At 43.1% G+C, this 16407-nt stretch overlaps 1 protein-coding gene across 1 annotated transcript in view; it reads left to right on the forward strand.

The window, feature by feature from the left end:
- LOC122768655 (ubiquitin carboxyl-terminal hydrolase 43-like) overlaps positions 1–16407 on the forward strand; it is a 64024-nt gene that overhangs the window by 12278 nt on the left and 35339 nt on the right. Inside the window, exon 3 of the mRNA XM_044024811.1 lies at positions 13891–13994. Within this exon, the coding sequence (XP_043880746.1) occupies positions 13891–13994 (104 nt within the window). The remainder of the gene's footprint in view (positions 1–13890; positions 13995–16407) is intronic.

Below are 16407 nucleotides of genomic sequence, written 5' to 3' on the forward strand. Positions count from 1 at the left end.
TGTGCACTTTACAGCTCAGCGTGACACATCCGGGATGATCTTTGACTGAGGCTTCCTTTCTTTTGTTTCTCTAGAGAAAAGTGGACATGTGACAGTAGGTGACATGCATTTTCTGTCCCCCACCTCTCCACTATCCCCCATTTTTCCTTTCACCCCAACCGGTCGAGGCAGATGACCGCACATCTCTGAGCCTGGTTCTGTCAGAGATTTCTTCCTGTTAAGAGGGAGTTTTTTCTCTCCACTGATGCCTAGTGCTTGCTCATTGTGTGAACTGTTGGGGGTCTCTGCTCTCTTTGATGTTGTCTATGTACAGTGCCTTGAGATAATGTATGTTATGATTTGGCGCTATACAAATAAAATTGAATTGAATTGAATTGAATGCATTATCTGCAGGCAACTATACAACAAAGCTCTTAATGAAGCCTGTTTTGTGGTTTTCTGAGAACTCCAGGTACCAAGTGTTTTAAAACTCTGATGTATAGTCTATGGTTGGTCAAGTGCAGTGTTTATTTTATTAGGGGACACTGTAATTTCTGAAATATACAGTGTTCAGTAATAACAGGCATTGTAGCTTGAGAGAGAGAGAAAGAGAACAAGAGCGAGAGCCACTGTGGCCCCACTCCAGAGGAGAAAATATCTTCTGACAGTTGTCTCTCATGTTTGTCCAGGCCTGCTGCCATCAGCCAGTGTGGGCTCTCAGCAGACATCAAGGTTGTCATGGATTTCAGTTTTTATCAGTGAGGAAACATGCAGCTCAATATCAGGAAAGGGAGGGGTGTCATATTAGTAATTCTGTCTCCTGGTGATTCACGGTGGACTCGTTGTTTTATTCCCTGCTTTGTCCCCGCGTGGTAGCTCTTTACATTCTGTATCTGTGTAAGAATGTACAGTAACGCCGTGGTATGCGGGCTGTTATTACTACACCACCCACAAAGACGCTTTGTGAAGCGCTGAGAGGGCCTCACTGAGAGGTAGGAGAAGGGCAGCTGAAAGCAAAGTGTCTAAATCACATTCCTTTAGAGCTACAGAGAGGCGTTCACGATCAGATTTGGACTGTGATTATTATTTTTGGGAGCTGTTTGCTTGTTTTTTTGTTTTTTTTTTAAAACCTAAGTGTTTATCTCCTCTGCCATTGCCGTCCTTTCTGGAGCTGTCGCGGCGCTGGTGGTCGAGTCATTCAGGGTCACACCGCCAGGCCTGACAGGAGGCGTCGGCCCCGTTTACCAGTCCACGCACGTTTCCACTGACAGCCGAAGGAGCTAGTTCCACAGCCAGTGTAGGTTTGGTAATTGTTTTTAAGCATGGGCTGTTAGTTAGCACTTAGCACCGGAGAGCCAGATCACAGAGAAAGAGCCCTTACCACCCAGGGTGTCACGCTGGAATTGAACCATTTTTTTTTTTTTATCTGTAAAGGAGGGTGACACACACACATGCACACACATTCTAACATTTACTGCTAACTCTCCATGGCTCTAACTCATGTGGCCTACATTCTCTCTGGGTTTGTTGAACGTTTATCTCCGAGGAAACAAAGTGTGAAGCGCTCTCTCTCTCTCTCTCTCTCTCTCTCTCTCTCCCTCACTCTCTCTCTCTCTCCCCCTCTCTCTATGAATGTGGTTCTTTGTGGCAGGAAGAAAGAGACACTTGTGCAGCCCAGGAAAGAGTGAAGAGAGGTGAAGCTGAGAGTGTGTAGGTTGGGTCACTTTAAACATGTACCTCACTATAGATGTTGTGTAATTGGTATAATTACATATGAATAGTTCGTCAGTGTCTTACATTTGTATCACACGTGGCTCAAAGCCCCTTCAGCCACTAACATCTGCTTTTTGTCTTCATTGGAAACAGATATAATTCACTCTCAGGTCAAATGACTTCAGTCTTTTGTTCTCCAGCCCAAGTGAACGTCGTCATTTTCCCATCGACCACTTTATTTTGGCATCGTAGTCATGGAGTCTGCATCTTTCCCAGTGTGACATTATGATCCGCGCTTCCACGCATCAGTCTAAGGTCGTTCAGTTGCTGCCGCGTTTGAAAGAGAGACTGAAGACATGAAAGCATATCCACGTTGACACTCAGTGCTCTTCACGGTGCTTTCTTCTGTTGTGTGTGTGTGTGTGTGTGTGTTTGTCACGTCAGAGCATTAAAAAGAACAAACTCCACGACTGTCAATCTGCATATACCTGCTCATTTTAGTGCAAGTCACTCAGATGGCGATGTTGAGTCTCAGAAACGTTGAGCACTCGTGACCTTTTATGTTGCTCGGCGTCAGACCACCGTTAGAACCCGTAAGCAAGATGAAAGTAAAATTACATGTGAATTTATGGCTCTACTGAACAATTTGTGGTCACTTTGTTGCCTCGCAACCAATCCTCCCTAAGAAGAAATTGCACTGGAGGCTCCTCGTGTTTTATGCCTCCCCCATTTCCACATGGATAATGAAGATATCTCCTGTTGCCTCATCAAACTTCTGATTTAACATTACACAGCTTTTAGGGAGTCGCGGTTTGAATGTGGATGGAATTAAAGAATGGTGCATAGAAAAGTCTGTAATGTGTCGTCTCTGTTGTCTGGCTAGCAGGAGCTAGTTTGAAATAAGTATTTTGAGCTTGAGGGAGGTGAGAAAGTGTTAACTAAGTGCAAGAAGCACATATTACCACAATAATATTTATTTACGTCATCAAGTTGCACCTTTTACCCTTGTCTTCTTCTTCTGTGGTGCCACCTACTGCTTAGGGTGAACTAACCTCCAATATTTACTCAACTAAATGTGTGTTTTTCCTTTGCCCCCCATTGTCAATAACATGCACCACCCAGTGAGTTAGAGAAGTAACTTTGACTTGATATTTAAACAGTAATATCTTATAATAATAATAATACATATATATATATAATAATAATAATATTTTTTTTACCTACAATAATTGCTGAATGATCAATCATGAATTGATTTCCCCAGTTGAGAGTTAACAATATAATATAGGTCATCTCTCCTGATGTAAGGGAATCCCAGTTGTACGTTAGTTTTCAGGGTCAGAAGCAGCCATAATGTTCACAGCCATCACCATTTCATATTTCATTTCTTTTCACTTTGTAACCAAACACCTACACAAGCACATCTCTCAGCCCGGGTGAGGGCATTTGTGTTAAATAGATTTTCTTTCAACACTGGTATCAGTTCTGGTAACTGGTGTCCCACATAGAAATTCTCCTTGTCCCTCATGTCAGAGCAGCATACGAGTGGTTCTGTTGTCATTCTTGTGTGTTTTGCTGTCTCTGTGTGTGTGTGTGTGTGTGTGTGTGTCTTTCTCCATCTGGGCTTTTCTCTCTCTCTCTCTCTCTGTGTGCGTTTGGTTCTGCCTGCTCTGCCAAGCTGAAATGGCTTTCTGTGACTCAGAGCCGCCCAGCTGGAAAAGCAGCTTGAAGGAGGGAAGGGCCCAAGTACGACCTCGCTGTGTTTGAGGTCTCCTCTCAACAGAGACCCAGATCAGTGTCGATTGCCTCGGAGCCTTTCGCCCCCTCAAACACCAAAACGCATGCTGTGATGAGAGGCGTGTGTGTTGATGTCCATCAAGAGATATTCAACATCTCTGCCAGTCATGGAGGTTACATCTGAGGTTGCTGTTCCTTCCTTTCCTTACAAATAAAAAAAAAGGAGGTGGTTTGGTCGGCTTGGTGTTGCTCTCTGTGGCGCAGACACAATTAAGCTGAAACTGTCTGACGGCTTCAGACAACGCGATGCATCGCGTCTGCTTTAAAAAAAAAAACAAAACAAACAGTAAAAGGAGATTTCTATAAAGTGCACTGCAGGGAACCCAGCCCAGAAAACATTTCCTCATTAAGTTGTTGGGAGCTTTTTAAACAAAAGCAAACAAGGTCGCCACTTCCTGTTGTGTGAGTCTGAGCTCTCACAGAGCGAAGCAGTAACTCGTCACCAGTTAAGAGTTTAAATAGCCACCATTAAATCACCGAATGTGGTGAAATCAACCAACGGTTTCATTGTTTAATATAAAGAAATGTCCACTCTCCTGCTGCGCATGATTGGCACACGACACCGACCCCGGCAGTTTAAATGATTCTGATTTGCTGAGCGGACCCTTTTTCCAGAGTGTGTGTCAATGCAATCGCCTGAAACCAGGCTGACTGGAATGATTTAAAGAGTTGTTGATAGAAATAATTTAAGCGGGGAGGCCTTCCTGTCACACCAAATTCACTTCTAACGTGTAATCTTGAGTTAAATTGAATCTGCCTGAGAAGATGAATGGATTTATTTTACAGAGCAATAATTATCACCCCTCCCTCACTCCCTCCCTCCCTCTGTTAAATCGCCATTTGGCAGAGCACGCTTCAATCAGGACAGCCACAGAAAGTGTGCGTTCCTGTAATATCATACCTTTTAACCCCTGTTAATACTTTTATGTCTGTAAGTATATCCGTTCCTGTTGTGACAGCCACTCACGCCACACATAACTGACAGGTCCTGGAGGCTCCGGTGGGTGCAGTCGATTTATCTTCATCTGTGTCACCACAGTCATCAGCAGCCGCCACAGAAGCAGGAGGGTAATAATAAACCTCATCAGCTCAGGAGACCGACCTGCCTTCATTAGAATTAATTTCCCCCTCAGCCTCTCCCGCTGCTAAATCTTCTTTAGAGACGTCACGCAAAGTCTTATTCTTTAATTCTTTATTCTAAGTTGGTCCTTTAGTTTAACAATACTTATATCATGTTCCTGTGGAGACTCCATTGGCTCAAATGTCTTGTAATGTAATGTAATACACTTTTCCTCAGCAAATGAGAAGAGCGCGGCCAGAAAACCAGAATGTGCTGTGATTTGGTGACATTTACCTGATCCATTTAAATAAATTGTCTGACACAAATGGGAAAATACCTTTTGTGTTTGTGCTCCCTTTCATCGTCCATCAGAGTGGTGGTGTTTTGTCTTATCGAACTCTCTGCCAGCAAAACAAATCAGCGCCATAAATTATTCCATTAAAAAGGTCAGTATTGGCTTCATTGTACCAGAACTTATATGTGACAAAACGCAAATGTTGCTTCAGACGTTTTACTGCGCTTTTCCTGACTGTGAAACGTCCTTCTGGATTTATTATGTAGTTTCCGCCTCCACAACACTAGGTGGCGATATGCCCCCTTTTCAGCTTAAAAGTAGTGTTTTCCGGTTTAGCTTGCAGCTAGTTGTTAGTTATTTAGATGACAAACATGTTTATTTTTTATTTTAAATAGTTACAGCTAATACTGTGCACTTTGAGGTTCTACAAAGGACAAAATAATGTTATACTTTTATTATATTTTAGTGAACAGGAAATGTCCGGCCCATAGAGCTGAAACAATTAATCGATAATTAATCGACAACTATTTTAATAATCGTCAATAGGTGTGATTTTTTTCATGATTAAAACAAAATTTCTGATTGTTCTTAAATGTGAATATTTTCTTCATTTATTTCCTCTGAATAACAAAGAAATCATTGAAAGTTAAGGTTTTCTGATATTTTATGGACCAAACGATTCATCGAGAAAATAATGGACAGATTATATTATCGATTATGAAAATAATTGTTAGTTGCAGCTCTACCGGCCCTGCTAAATTTCTTGGTTTGAAAATGCGGCCCAACTGAGTTTGTAATTGAAAAGTCAAATTGGTGTCCTCAAAAATGCCCTGGCCTGAATTCCACCAGGGTGGGAACTGTGGAAGATGTACATGCAGGAGTATCTCAACTCCTAGTTGCATTTACTTGGTGTGTTAGTCCAGACACATTGGACTCAGTAGAGTATGTTGTAGTGAATGTGAGAACTCAGCAGGGATATCTCCAGACAATTCACAGCGAGCGTGTGTCCCGCCTCCTCTATGCTTGACCCCGGTGCGACCCCTCACCTTAAAGTCACAGAAATGTCCCTGCTGTTGCGAAGGCATCGGCTCCAGACAACCTACTGCTGCGCTTGTATGTGAACGGCAAACAAATGTCCGATGGCAGTCAGTTACACTCACGTCAATACCTGTGAGCTATTTTAGAGCGGGGCAGTGTCTTTGTTTGTGAGAAACAGCAGTCGCTCTGTTCATTTACAGAGTGGATTCATACTATGACAACACACACACACACACACACACACTTGTCTGTGTATTTATGACTCACGCTGAGGTCAGCGTGTTTGCGTAATAGAGCAATTCCGCTTTTAAAACATGACTCGTTTGTATCACGTTAATCCCAAAAAAAGACATTCAGACAACATTCTCTATGACACGGAGAGTGTATTGAATGAGCATGGAGTCTTTTTTAGCCACAAGAATATGGCTTCTCTCATCATGGTCCTTATTCCATGTCACCATGCCTACCTGATACATCACACTTATTATTTTTCTGTCCCTTTCATTTCTCTTGAGAGCCTTTCATTTCCATCTGCGCTCTCTCTGACTCTCTCTCTCTCGCCTCCACAATGGCTTTCTCATTTGTCTCATGGCATCTCTTACCTCCAGCAAATGTGCTTTTTTCCACCAACCTTCATTATAAACTGTATATGAGCAGCAATACGTTCATTTCATACCTTATTTAGACCTCTTTGGCAGAAATTGAACATACTTCCCACCAGTTTGCTTATATAAGTGTACGACTGGTTTAAAATGCAAGTCGTTTTACAGAAGCCGCCGTCCTGCAACTCCTGCTTTGACACAGAAACTTTACATTGATTGCAAGTTTAGAAGAAGACATATTTTTTTATCATTGTTAAAAATGGCTCCAGAATGATGTTTTTGGACCTGATCTCATTCAAACACTGTAAACAAACATAACCTGGAGACACTTTCTTCATCACATTGGTTGTAATTCATTATGTTGTTATTTACCTTATCACAGGGACGTCAGAGCAGTGAGCAGGTTCCTTGGCAGGTATATTTGGTATTTTGGACACTTGGGGTGAGTCAAAATATCCATTTGGTGATATGCTTCCTCATGAAATATGATAATAGGCTCTCGAAAGTAAACATTTGTGCCAGTTTCACTCACCGGGCGCCGCTACTTCCTGTGTCCTTGTGGTGGCGCTGCTCAAATGAATGAGGGAAACTGGGACGGACGGAGGGAGATTACTGCGGAATAAAGGTGGAGAAAGCTACGTTAAGAGATGCTCCATCCTAGATCTGAAACAATTACTCGATTACTCGATGAATTGTCAATTGAGTGTTTTTTTAAGCAAGTTTTCTGGTTTTCAGCTTCTTAAATGTAATATTGTCGGTTTTCTTTGCTCCATATAACAAAGAAATCATTAAAACTGATTCATTTTTGGACAAGACAAGACATCTGAGAACATCAATTCCAATTTCCAGGTTTGAGAAACACTGATCAACATTTTCAGACATGGACCAAACAACTCCGACTGCTCGTTGCTGCTCTACTACATCCATGTTTAATACGTAGACTTTATGCACTTTTTCGCTCCACGTTTGTGAATAAATAGAGAAATCCTGCACTTTTAACCTTTCACATATCGTGATTATATACTGCGATATTTTCGGTATTGTGGACCATGTGTCACGTATCGTGAGGTACGTTGTGGTTCCCTCCCCCACCCGTCACCACTGACTGCTGTCGACGCGAGAGTCAATCAGTCACAACCCTGAGGTCAGCTGAAGTCAATACGGGGACGTCTGGGCACTTAGCCTGTCCATACACATGCGCCCCGCCCCGCCCCGCCCGAGTAATCAGCCATGGGGAATAATGTGCACAAGAGTCAGAAAGAAAAGCTTCCACTATCATTATTCCTAGGACTATTTATAGAGGTGGGTGCACGCGGCAGGAGGAAGTTGAAAGGGGACTGTCCATTATTATATTAATTATCAATGCTCTTTATATCAGCTGTGTGTGTACTACACTGATGTTTTTACTCATTCAGTCACTAAATAAAACCCGCCTTTCATTTCCATCCGTCTGTATCGATTAACACACACACACACAGTGTCTCTACTCTCCGTATCTTCTCCTCCGTCTCTCCCTCTCGCTCCCTGTCTCTGTTACGATCACCAGGGGCTTTAAGTTCTAGTTCTCAATCACCTCGCTGTAGTGCTTTCTCCGGCAGAAGCACATGTCCATCCCTGTGTGTTTCAACAGCTTGTTTAAATTATTCACATCAGGGCCATTACTGGGAACGCTCGTCCCCCCCCCCTTTACGACCTGCCTCCCCGTCCCTGAAAACCCATCAGGATGAGACAGGTGGTCTGTGCGGACGGAGACGGGGGCCACGTTTCCCGGATTTTCACTATCGTGGAAGAAAGTTGAGAGTGCTTGAGTTCCTCCGCAGTGAACCTACTGACAGAAATAAATCACTCCCTGCTACATTTTTGGGGTGAATTATTGAAAGCCTCCCCAGTGGGACAGAGTGCTGCGTTAATCTCCACGATTACTTCAAGTACAGATGACCAGGAGTCAACCGGGTAGCGAGTGAACTGCTCGTCGGTGCGTCTGCGTCGTCTCAACACTCCTCAATAACATTTACTGTATGTCCGAGTGTCAAATGTCACATTTACAGCTGGGAAGCGTTGTAAAGTCAACATTGCACTTCTGTGTGTGTGACTTTTAGACACGAACACACGTCTGTTCCATTCAAACTGTTGTCAAATGAGTTTGAACACAATGCACGACTCTCTCTGTGTTGTTCAGTGTTCAGTGCCCTGCACACAGGAAGTCATTTGTTTTACATCAAGACACATGGATGAAACGGCAACAAGACGCAAGTTAAGTGAGACGGCCGGAATATGACTGAAAATATTAAGTTCAAGTGCTGGAAAAAAAGCCTGTAGTTTGACATTAATATGCTTTTTACTCATGTTTTACGCATGTGACATCTATGATAGTATTGCTTGACAGATCCTGTTTTAAGATGATGTCACATTGTATCTGTTCATGAAGATCACAAAGGCAGAATAATCACAATAATAATCAACAATAAAAATAAACCATCAAAAGTTCTGGAGCTGTAAGTATTCCCACATTGTCAGTATATTTTATGATGGCGTGCCTGTTGCTGTAACACCCCCTTGTATCAGCTGCTGTTAATAAAATAAAATGAACAATCTGAGGCAGCTGTCTGGTGTTTCAGCAGCCAGCTGTGCAACACTTTCCAACCCTTTGAGTCAAAATCGCGGTCAGTGAACTCTGACCCCTGTGCACACAGTGCTGAGCCAGGCTCTGACCCACCACTCAGTCGCCTGCTATATCTTTGTTATTTATCTAAATCATATACATAAATTACAGCACTCTAAGGCTCCAGGATGAGGGACTCTAGTGTTAATCCTCACCATGCTCCTCGAGCACCTGGCACATGCCCCTCTACTGGGGATTAAGATTAGGTGGACAGGACTCTGGCCTCACACATCCTTGATATTAGCAGCTCCATGTGTTGCTATGTACAGTTGTTACTGTTGCATTTCCAGGTAAAACTAACCCTGGTTTTAATCGAGTACTTGTTTACCAAACTGGGAAATGATGATGTTTTGTTTTGACCACAAACCAAAATAAGTCCGTTTTAATGATGTTTTTGTTATATGGAGCAAAGAAAGGATGAAAAATGAAGGAAGGTGTGATGTTGTACAACAGAAAGTAACAACCACCATCATCATCATCTTCTTTTGAACCTGCCAGACTTGTATAAATCTGCTCTCCTCCTCTGTTTGTTTTGCTCTTTTCTGCTATGGTCCCGGCACGGCACGGTTTAGGTTGCTTTTCCACTGCAAAAAAACGTACCTACTCAACGTGGGCGGAGCCATCACTGCACGGCTGCATGAAACTACTGTGACTTTGTTTTACACACACACACAAACAAGTGATTAGTGACTTGAACCCACATTTTTAGGATTAAGTCTTTTTAACTGATTTACAGTTTGGCTTGATTCTTGTGTCGGACGGCTCTTCCTGTGACGGCACTCTGACCAGTCAGTGCCGTGCCGTGCCGTGCCGTGTCGAGTCGAGCCGTTGGAAACGCGCCATTTGCTGTATTTTAGACTCCAACTGTTTTCCAAGCCAAGCAGTAAACATATATGTCTATAGATAATAATGATTTGACAGTTTTGGCAAGTGTCATTGTGCATCATCAAGATATAGTATATGGGGAAATCTGGTAGTTTGAGCATGTCCAGCACTTATGTATTCTGGTGAAGATAATAATGCTCCTGCTCCCAGTGGGCAGATGGATTAGTGTGTTCACCTAAAGCTCAAACACTCTCTCCACTGCTGTCTGCCTTTAGAAGCTGACTCGGGCTCTTCTTTGGTGTGGACCAGAGGTGGACTGAAAACTTTGGCACCAGCTCAAACAAACCACGCTGATTTTAACTCATTAGCGCGATAACTAGACCTCTTTGGTTTCGACTGCAGAGTGACTGTGTTTTCAGCTGTTGTGCTTAGTATAAAGGTATTGTTGAGTTTATTTAGAAGAAGGTGAGCATAAAAAGTGATATTTCACACCCTGTGCATTCCTGCTTTGTTGCATTTTTATCAGTTTGAAGCTGCCATATTGGTCCGACACCCAATTTCAAAGTTAGACTCTCACATGGCACGTCTTGAGATGGACCGCAGATCTGCTGAGTTCTGTTAACCACCTGTAAAACAATGTGTTGGACCAGCAGCAGTCACTCAGTGAGGGGGTTTCCTGGCCATGATCAGTTAGATGATTTATGTCACCAAAACCTCTCACCGCCGCTCAAATGTCCACGCCGTCGACAGCTACTGTTAACACGCCGCTGACGCCGTGCGGTCTGTTGACATGGCAGAGCCGCATGGATTTCTGGGAAGTGATAAGACGCTCTCTGGCCAGAAAGCTTGCTTTGTTATCTCCACATAAAGATAGCAATGGAATCCATTACCAAGTATGCAGAGGGGAAAAGGGGGGAGTGAAGTGAGTTTGAGAGGTTTTATTATACCCTCTTTATTTCCTTACCTTACATTGCATCTTCTAAATGAACCAGTAACCAGATCAGCTGGACGGAACCTCCCTTTTTCCTTGGCATTCCTGACGCTTGGTGGGAGAAGCAAAAGAAAAAGCCCCCCGACGTCCATGCAGAGAGGAAAGAGTGAGGTAGAGCTCCGTCATTGTTGGTGCCTGTCGAAGCACGGAGCAGCGGAAAGGTCAAGTTTCAGGCTTGCACTTAGTTTCTGCCACGCTCACATGCTTTCTGGAGAACACACTAAAGATTTAGTAAATGGTGGTGAACTGTAAAGGACTCTCCTCTCTTTCTGTCGCTGCTCTCCGTCTCATACCGAGCCCTCCACTTCTCTCCCTCCTTTAGAAATTCTAAACCTCTTTTCAGCTTTGTTTGTGAGCGGAGGTCATGGTTGACCTGCCAGCCTGGGAACAGTGGCGGCCAGGACGGGACCAGGAGGTAGAAATCAGTGGAATAGTAAACACGGGGAGTGTGTGTCAACACAGAGGCCTTGGAAAGTGGTCAGCCCCTGCTGTAACAGCACAGCTGCGGTGATACGAGGCCTTAATGCACTCTCGAGTACCCGTCTTTTACACCAGGCCACTGGGGGAGCAAAGAAATGCTAACAAGGTGTTTGTACGCCACGTTATGGCCTTTGAAGCAGCAGCACTCAGGACATTTAGTTGGCATGATAACACGTGAAATGGAGCTGGCACCGCACAGACGTATCCAAACACTGACTTCTTTTTATTAGCAGTTTTACTGTTTACTATTTCACTCATTTCAAAGCAAAAAGTTGAATAAAAACAGGAAACACTAAACTACTGAGAGCAGTCAGTCATCACAGGTTGGGAAAGTTACTGATTACACATTACTGCTTCAAATTAAAATGACTTTAGTGATTACTTGGTGTCCAAAGTAATAAGTTAAATCACTAATAGAGTCAAAAAGTGATGTAGTTCATATTTGAAGTCTGAATTTTTTTTTTACCAAATACATTGTTATTAATAAGCTGAAGAAAACATTTATTATTGTGGGGAACTTGGGGAAAGTTCTTTCACTTCGTTCTGTGTCATTAACGCACAGCAATGGTTTCGAGATACTCCATCCCGCTCATTTATTTTGTGACCTTGCCCAAGTCTTTTCACTGATCAGACTCCGTTTTAATGTTTACGTTTCATCTCCGCTCCTCTTCTTTTATCTTCCTCCAAGGTCGGCTTCTTATCTGTGTGGGCTGAGCATATGAAAGTTTTCAGGAAAGTGGTTTCCTCAGGGCTCTGTTTAGGTCTGTGCTTTCCCCTCGATTTTCAATATCACAAGCAAAAATATGCTGAATCTGCATTACATGGAAGTCCTTGTTTGCTCAATTTACGGTGAGAGTTTAGTCTCACTGCAAGATGGAAGATGTGTGATGGATCATTGAAGAATTTCACAATATAACTGCTTTTCTGACAGTGGTTTAAATACGCTGAGCAAAGTCAGCTGTGGACTTTTCACAGGAGGAAGATTTATTCCCAATAAGACACGCCCTGGTATAGAGAAATCAGATTAAGGTTGTTTGATTTTCCATGCACTCCAGTCTGGTAAATACAGTACAGTAGAACAGTATTCCTGATTTTTCTCCAATTGCCACCGGAGGAAGCTGGCATACCACTGGTGGTACACATACCACAGTTTGAGAACCATGGCTCTGGAGCATCCCCTGCCAGCCATAATAATAATTCAAGGTGCTGCTTGTCACCTGGATATTTCAGACCTTCAGACCAGATGTTTGACCCAGAAAATCATGTGCTTCATTTGTCACATGTGAATGGAAAACATCAGTTTCCATTACCACAATCAATTCCCTGGACTTTTCCGTGGCTTTAAGGGTCCAGTGTGTAAGAAGTGGTGAGAATATACAGAGGTCTATTCTCATCCCTAGCACACTGGGGAACTACAATGGTTGTAATGATTTGTAAAGAAACTGAACCCAAAATAAGCGGAAATCCAGATGATTTTTTTTTTTTCCTAAAGAAAGGAAAAACTCATTTATTTACAAAAAACATACAAAATCAAGCCAAAGGAAAAACACAACTAAGAGCTCTGAGTCCAGGGAACACACAGAGTGGACATGACACACTGGCGACTGTTCAGTAGACGTAAACGAGGAGATGAGTGGAAGCTCCGCCCCCACCGACCAGCCCAGCCTCCTGAAACAACAAAAGTGGAACACATGACACAGGAAACCAAGAACTTTAACAAAATAAAGGACAGGAACTGACCCCATGACGATGGTCTTCACATACCAGGAAGGACGTAAACACTCCACTCTTCCACTCTACGGACGGTTTCCTCCATCTCTTTTGTTGTTTTACACGTGTGAAATATGTGCCATTCTTCCTCTTTGAGTAGTCGAACATGAAACATAAACTCTGGCTGATGTGACTGAGGAATATAATATAGTGGCACAAGCTGGTGACCTCCATTAAGCGAGCAACCTTCTCCTGAAGGAGCAAGTATGTGTAATGGCCACCAGGTTTTTGTACCTAACTTTGATATTATATTGATGTTGATGTCCAATTTTCATTGAATTTTTATATTTACATTTTCCGCCGAATGTATTGAATTTTTAAATAATTGAATCCTATTTGCTGTCAGGATAAGTCGTACTTTCACTCCCTCTTGTAGACATGTGCAGTATATATGTGACACATCTGTGAAGTCATTCTGAAAATCTAAAAAAGATCGAATTATAGCCTCAAAGTTTTTTGGCATGGAGTAAATGTCTGACTTTTGTGCCTTTTGCACTTAACAAATCAAGGCCGTTGCCACAGCTCCTGTTCTAAGGCTGCAGAAAACAAACTATTTTGAATTTAAAGTGGTTGCACACTTCCACAGACATACTTTCTTCACGTTCTTCCAATGATCCACCTTCGTAAATGTTATTCCCTGGAGCTCTGTGTTGATGCGTGTCCTCCTCTCTGCTGCAGGGCCCCCGTGGAGCCGAAGACTCGCCGTCCCCTGACCTGTCTCAGTCCCAGCAGCTCCAAGTCCAGCACAGCTTTGTTCAGGAACACTTCCAGGCCCAGTACAAGTGAGTCTCAACACAACATAACACAACATAACACACATTAGCAGCCCACAAGAAGAGATGTGTCACTGTCATGTTGTCAGGACACCTGCCCACCCACGCTTATATGGTATTTAGGCTTCATTGATTCAATTACAATGTAATTACTAGAAACAGCAGACGCAAAGGGGATGCCAATATTTCTTTTAAAACGACGTCCTCAGAGACGGATGCCACGTTAGGAGACGAGTAAATCTTACTAATTACAAAGCGGGCAAAAACTATCCGTGTGCCCTTACCTCACTGCCTCTTAGGGAAGTAGAAATCCTTTTTATACAAGTACTTATTTACAGCTTAGCTTCTGAGCTGGGTGAAATAATTGAGCTTGTTAGCCGTGGCAGCTGCTAAGCATTTCCACTTTTGTAATAATACCTTGTGCATGTCTTTCTCTACCAGACTTACAGGACGTTTGTGATGTTTCACCGCATTATTCTCAGCTGCACTCATGACTCTCATCGATCAGTCATTTAAAGAGACGCTTCACATAATGTCTACACCTGTCAGCTTTGAAGAGTTTAAATGTTAAAAAAAAAAGGTTCCACTCACACAATTAGCTGTAGCTTCTCTATTGAGCCAGGAGCACTTAACTTTGACCAATGTGACTCGTTCATTAAGTCTCGTATCATCACTAAAATCTGATCTCCGCTTAATTAATAAAAGCTTTTTTTTTTTAAAGTATTTAAACTGCACGGCTAATGTCTTGTCTGCACCTTCCTGCGTCTGCCAGCTCCTCGGAAAGTTGTCAGCTCTGTGTGACTGCCAGTATTGCATCTGTCAGAGCACATCTCTTAATTGCTACCCTCGCTGTCAGATGTTTCAGACGTGAGACCTTGGGGTGTGTCTTGACAGGAGGCAGCCAAAATGTGTCTCCCCCCTCCATTTAAATATGAGACACTGGGCAGGAGGATAGATATATATATGTATATATGCGTATACATATATATATATATATATATACATGGTCATTTTTGTTATCGCTGAGGTTATTATTCTGCCTGTTTTTGTAACAAAGTAATGTAACATTATTTGTGTACTCCACTCACAAACAGTCAGGTCTGATAGTATTGCTTGACAGAGCCTAAGTGAGTGTTTTTTAGTGCTTTTCCACTATACAGTCGTAGCACGGCTCGGCACAGCTCGGCACGACTCGGCTCTTTTTCCATTACTGTCGTACCTCCTCGACGTGGGCGGAGTCATCATACCACATTAGCACTTCACTGCCATGACGCCGTTTTATAGAGCGACACACAGAAGAATTAGCAGTTGTTTCCGGTGTAAGTGAATCATTAGAATCAGTTCATTAAAAAGATTAGATTAGATTTTAGTATCGGCTCAGTGGGCTTGGATTCTCACAAGAAGTACCAGGTACTCTCGCCAATGGAAAAACAAAAAAGTTGAACTGTGTAATGGATTTAGTATTTAGAGGCAGAGCAGGGGTGGGCACATCTAAGACGTGGTTTTTTTTTTTTTTGAGCAGTAGAATTCACTTTTGAAACTTCTCGAAACGTGGGCGCGCCTTTGTGTTTTCAGTCAACCTGTTTGTTGCCGTTGCCTCCGTCTGCCTCCACATGAAAGAAATCACTTCCTGCGCGCGGAGCACGAATGTCTCCTGGTGACACGAGATCTAAACACTGAGCTACACTGAGAAACACAGAGAGAGTTGTGTGGCGCTCATGGGCTTCGTCAACACCGTGTGCAGCATTGAGCGGTTTGAATGTAAAGGGACATTTATTAACGTTGAAGGATTACGCACTGCAGTTATAACAGTGCAGAAAACTGCAGCCGTGTGGCATGAAAAGGGTGTGAGATGATTTCTGTGATATCATTGCAGGGGACTGATTTTTGAACAAATACCTCTTGACTCGTGGCCCTCTCTGCTCCTCTGAAGGAGTCTGAGCGCTTCACCGCTGCCTGTGTAACACTTCACATTACACTGTCTGATGTGATCCAGCGTCCAGAGCTGAAACACTGGAGAATTATTCTTATAATAGGCGGCTCTGTCGCTGCACAATTGTCACAGCCATTATACACGTCCAGACAAGTCGGTTCACAGTCCACACGGGACGAGCGAGGAGAAATTTGATGTGAACTGGTGCTATCTGTCGTCACGTGCTGAGGCAGATAAAAACCCGTCTACTTTTGAAGACTAATTGTCACTTGTTAGTGGAGCACAAAACATCGCCCTTTACTTACCTCTGTTCAGATCTTACTCCATTCCATCACCAACTATTGCTCCTGCTCTGTCTGGTCTGAGGTAAATCTTAAATGAAATCAGACTGTGATCTTTGTCTACATGTGGCTGCTGTCTGTGGAGTATTGTTCGTTATAGTGAAGCCAAGTGACGGGCAGCCCAGCGTTTCAAATTACCACCGCGGTG

The sequence above is a fragment of the Solea senegalensis genome, linkage group LG4 (genome assembly GCF_019176455.1).
Source record: "Solea senegalensis isolate Sse05_10M linkage group LG4, IFAPA_SoseM_1, whole genome shotgun sequence".
Taxonomy (NCBI): domain Eukaryota; kingdom Metazoa; phylum Chordata; class Actinopteri; order Pleuronectiformes; family Soleidae; genus Solea; species Solea senegalensis.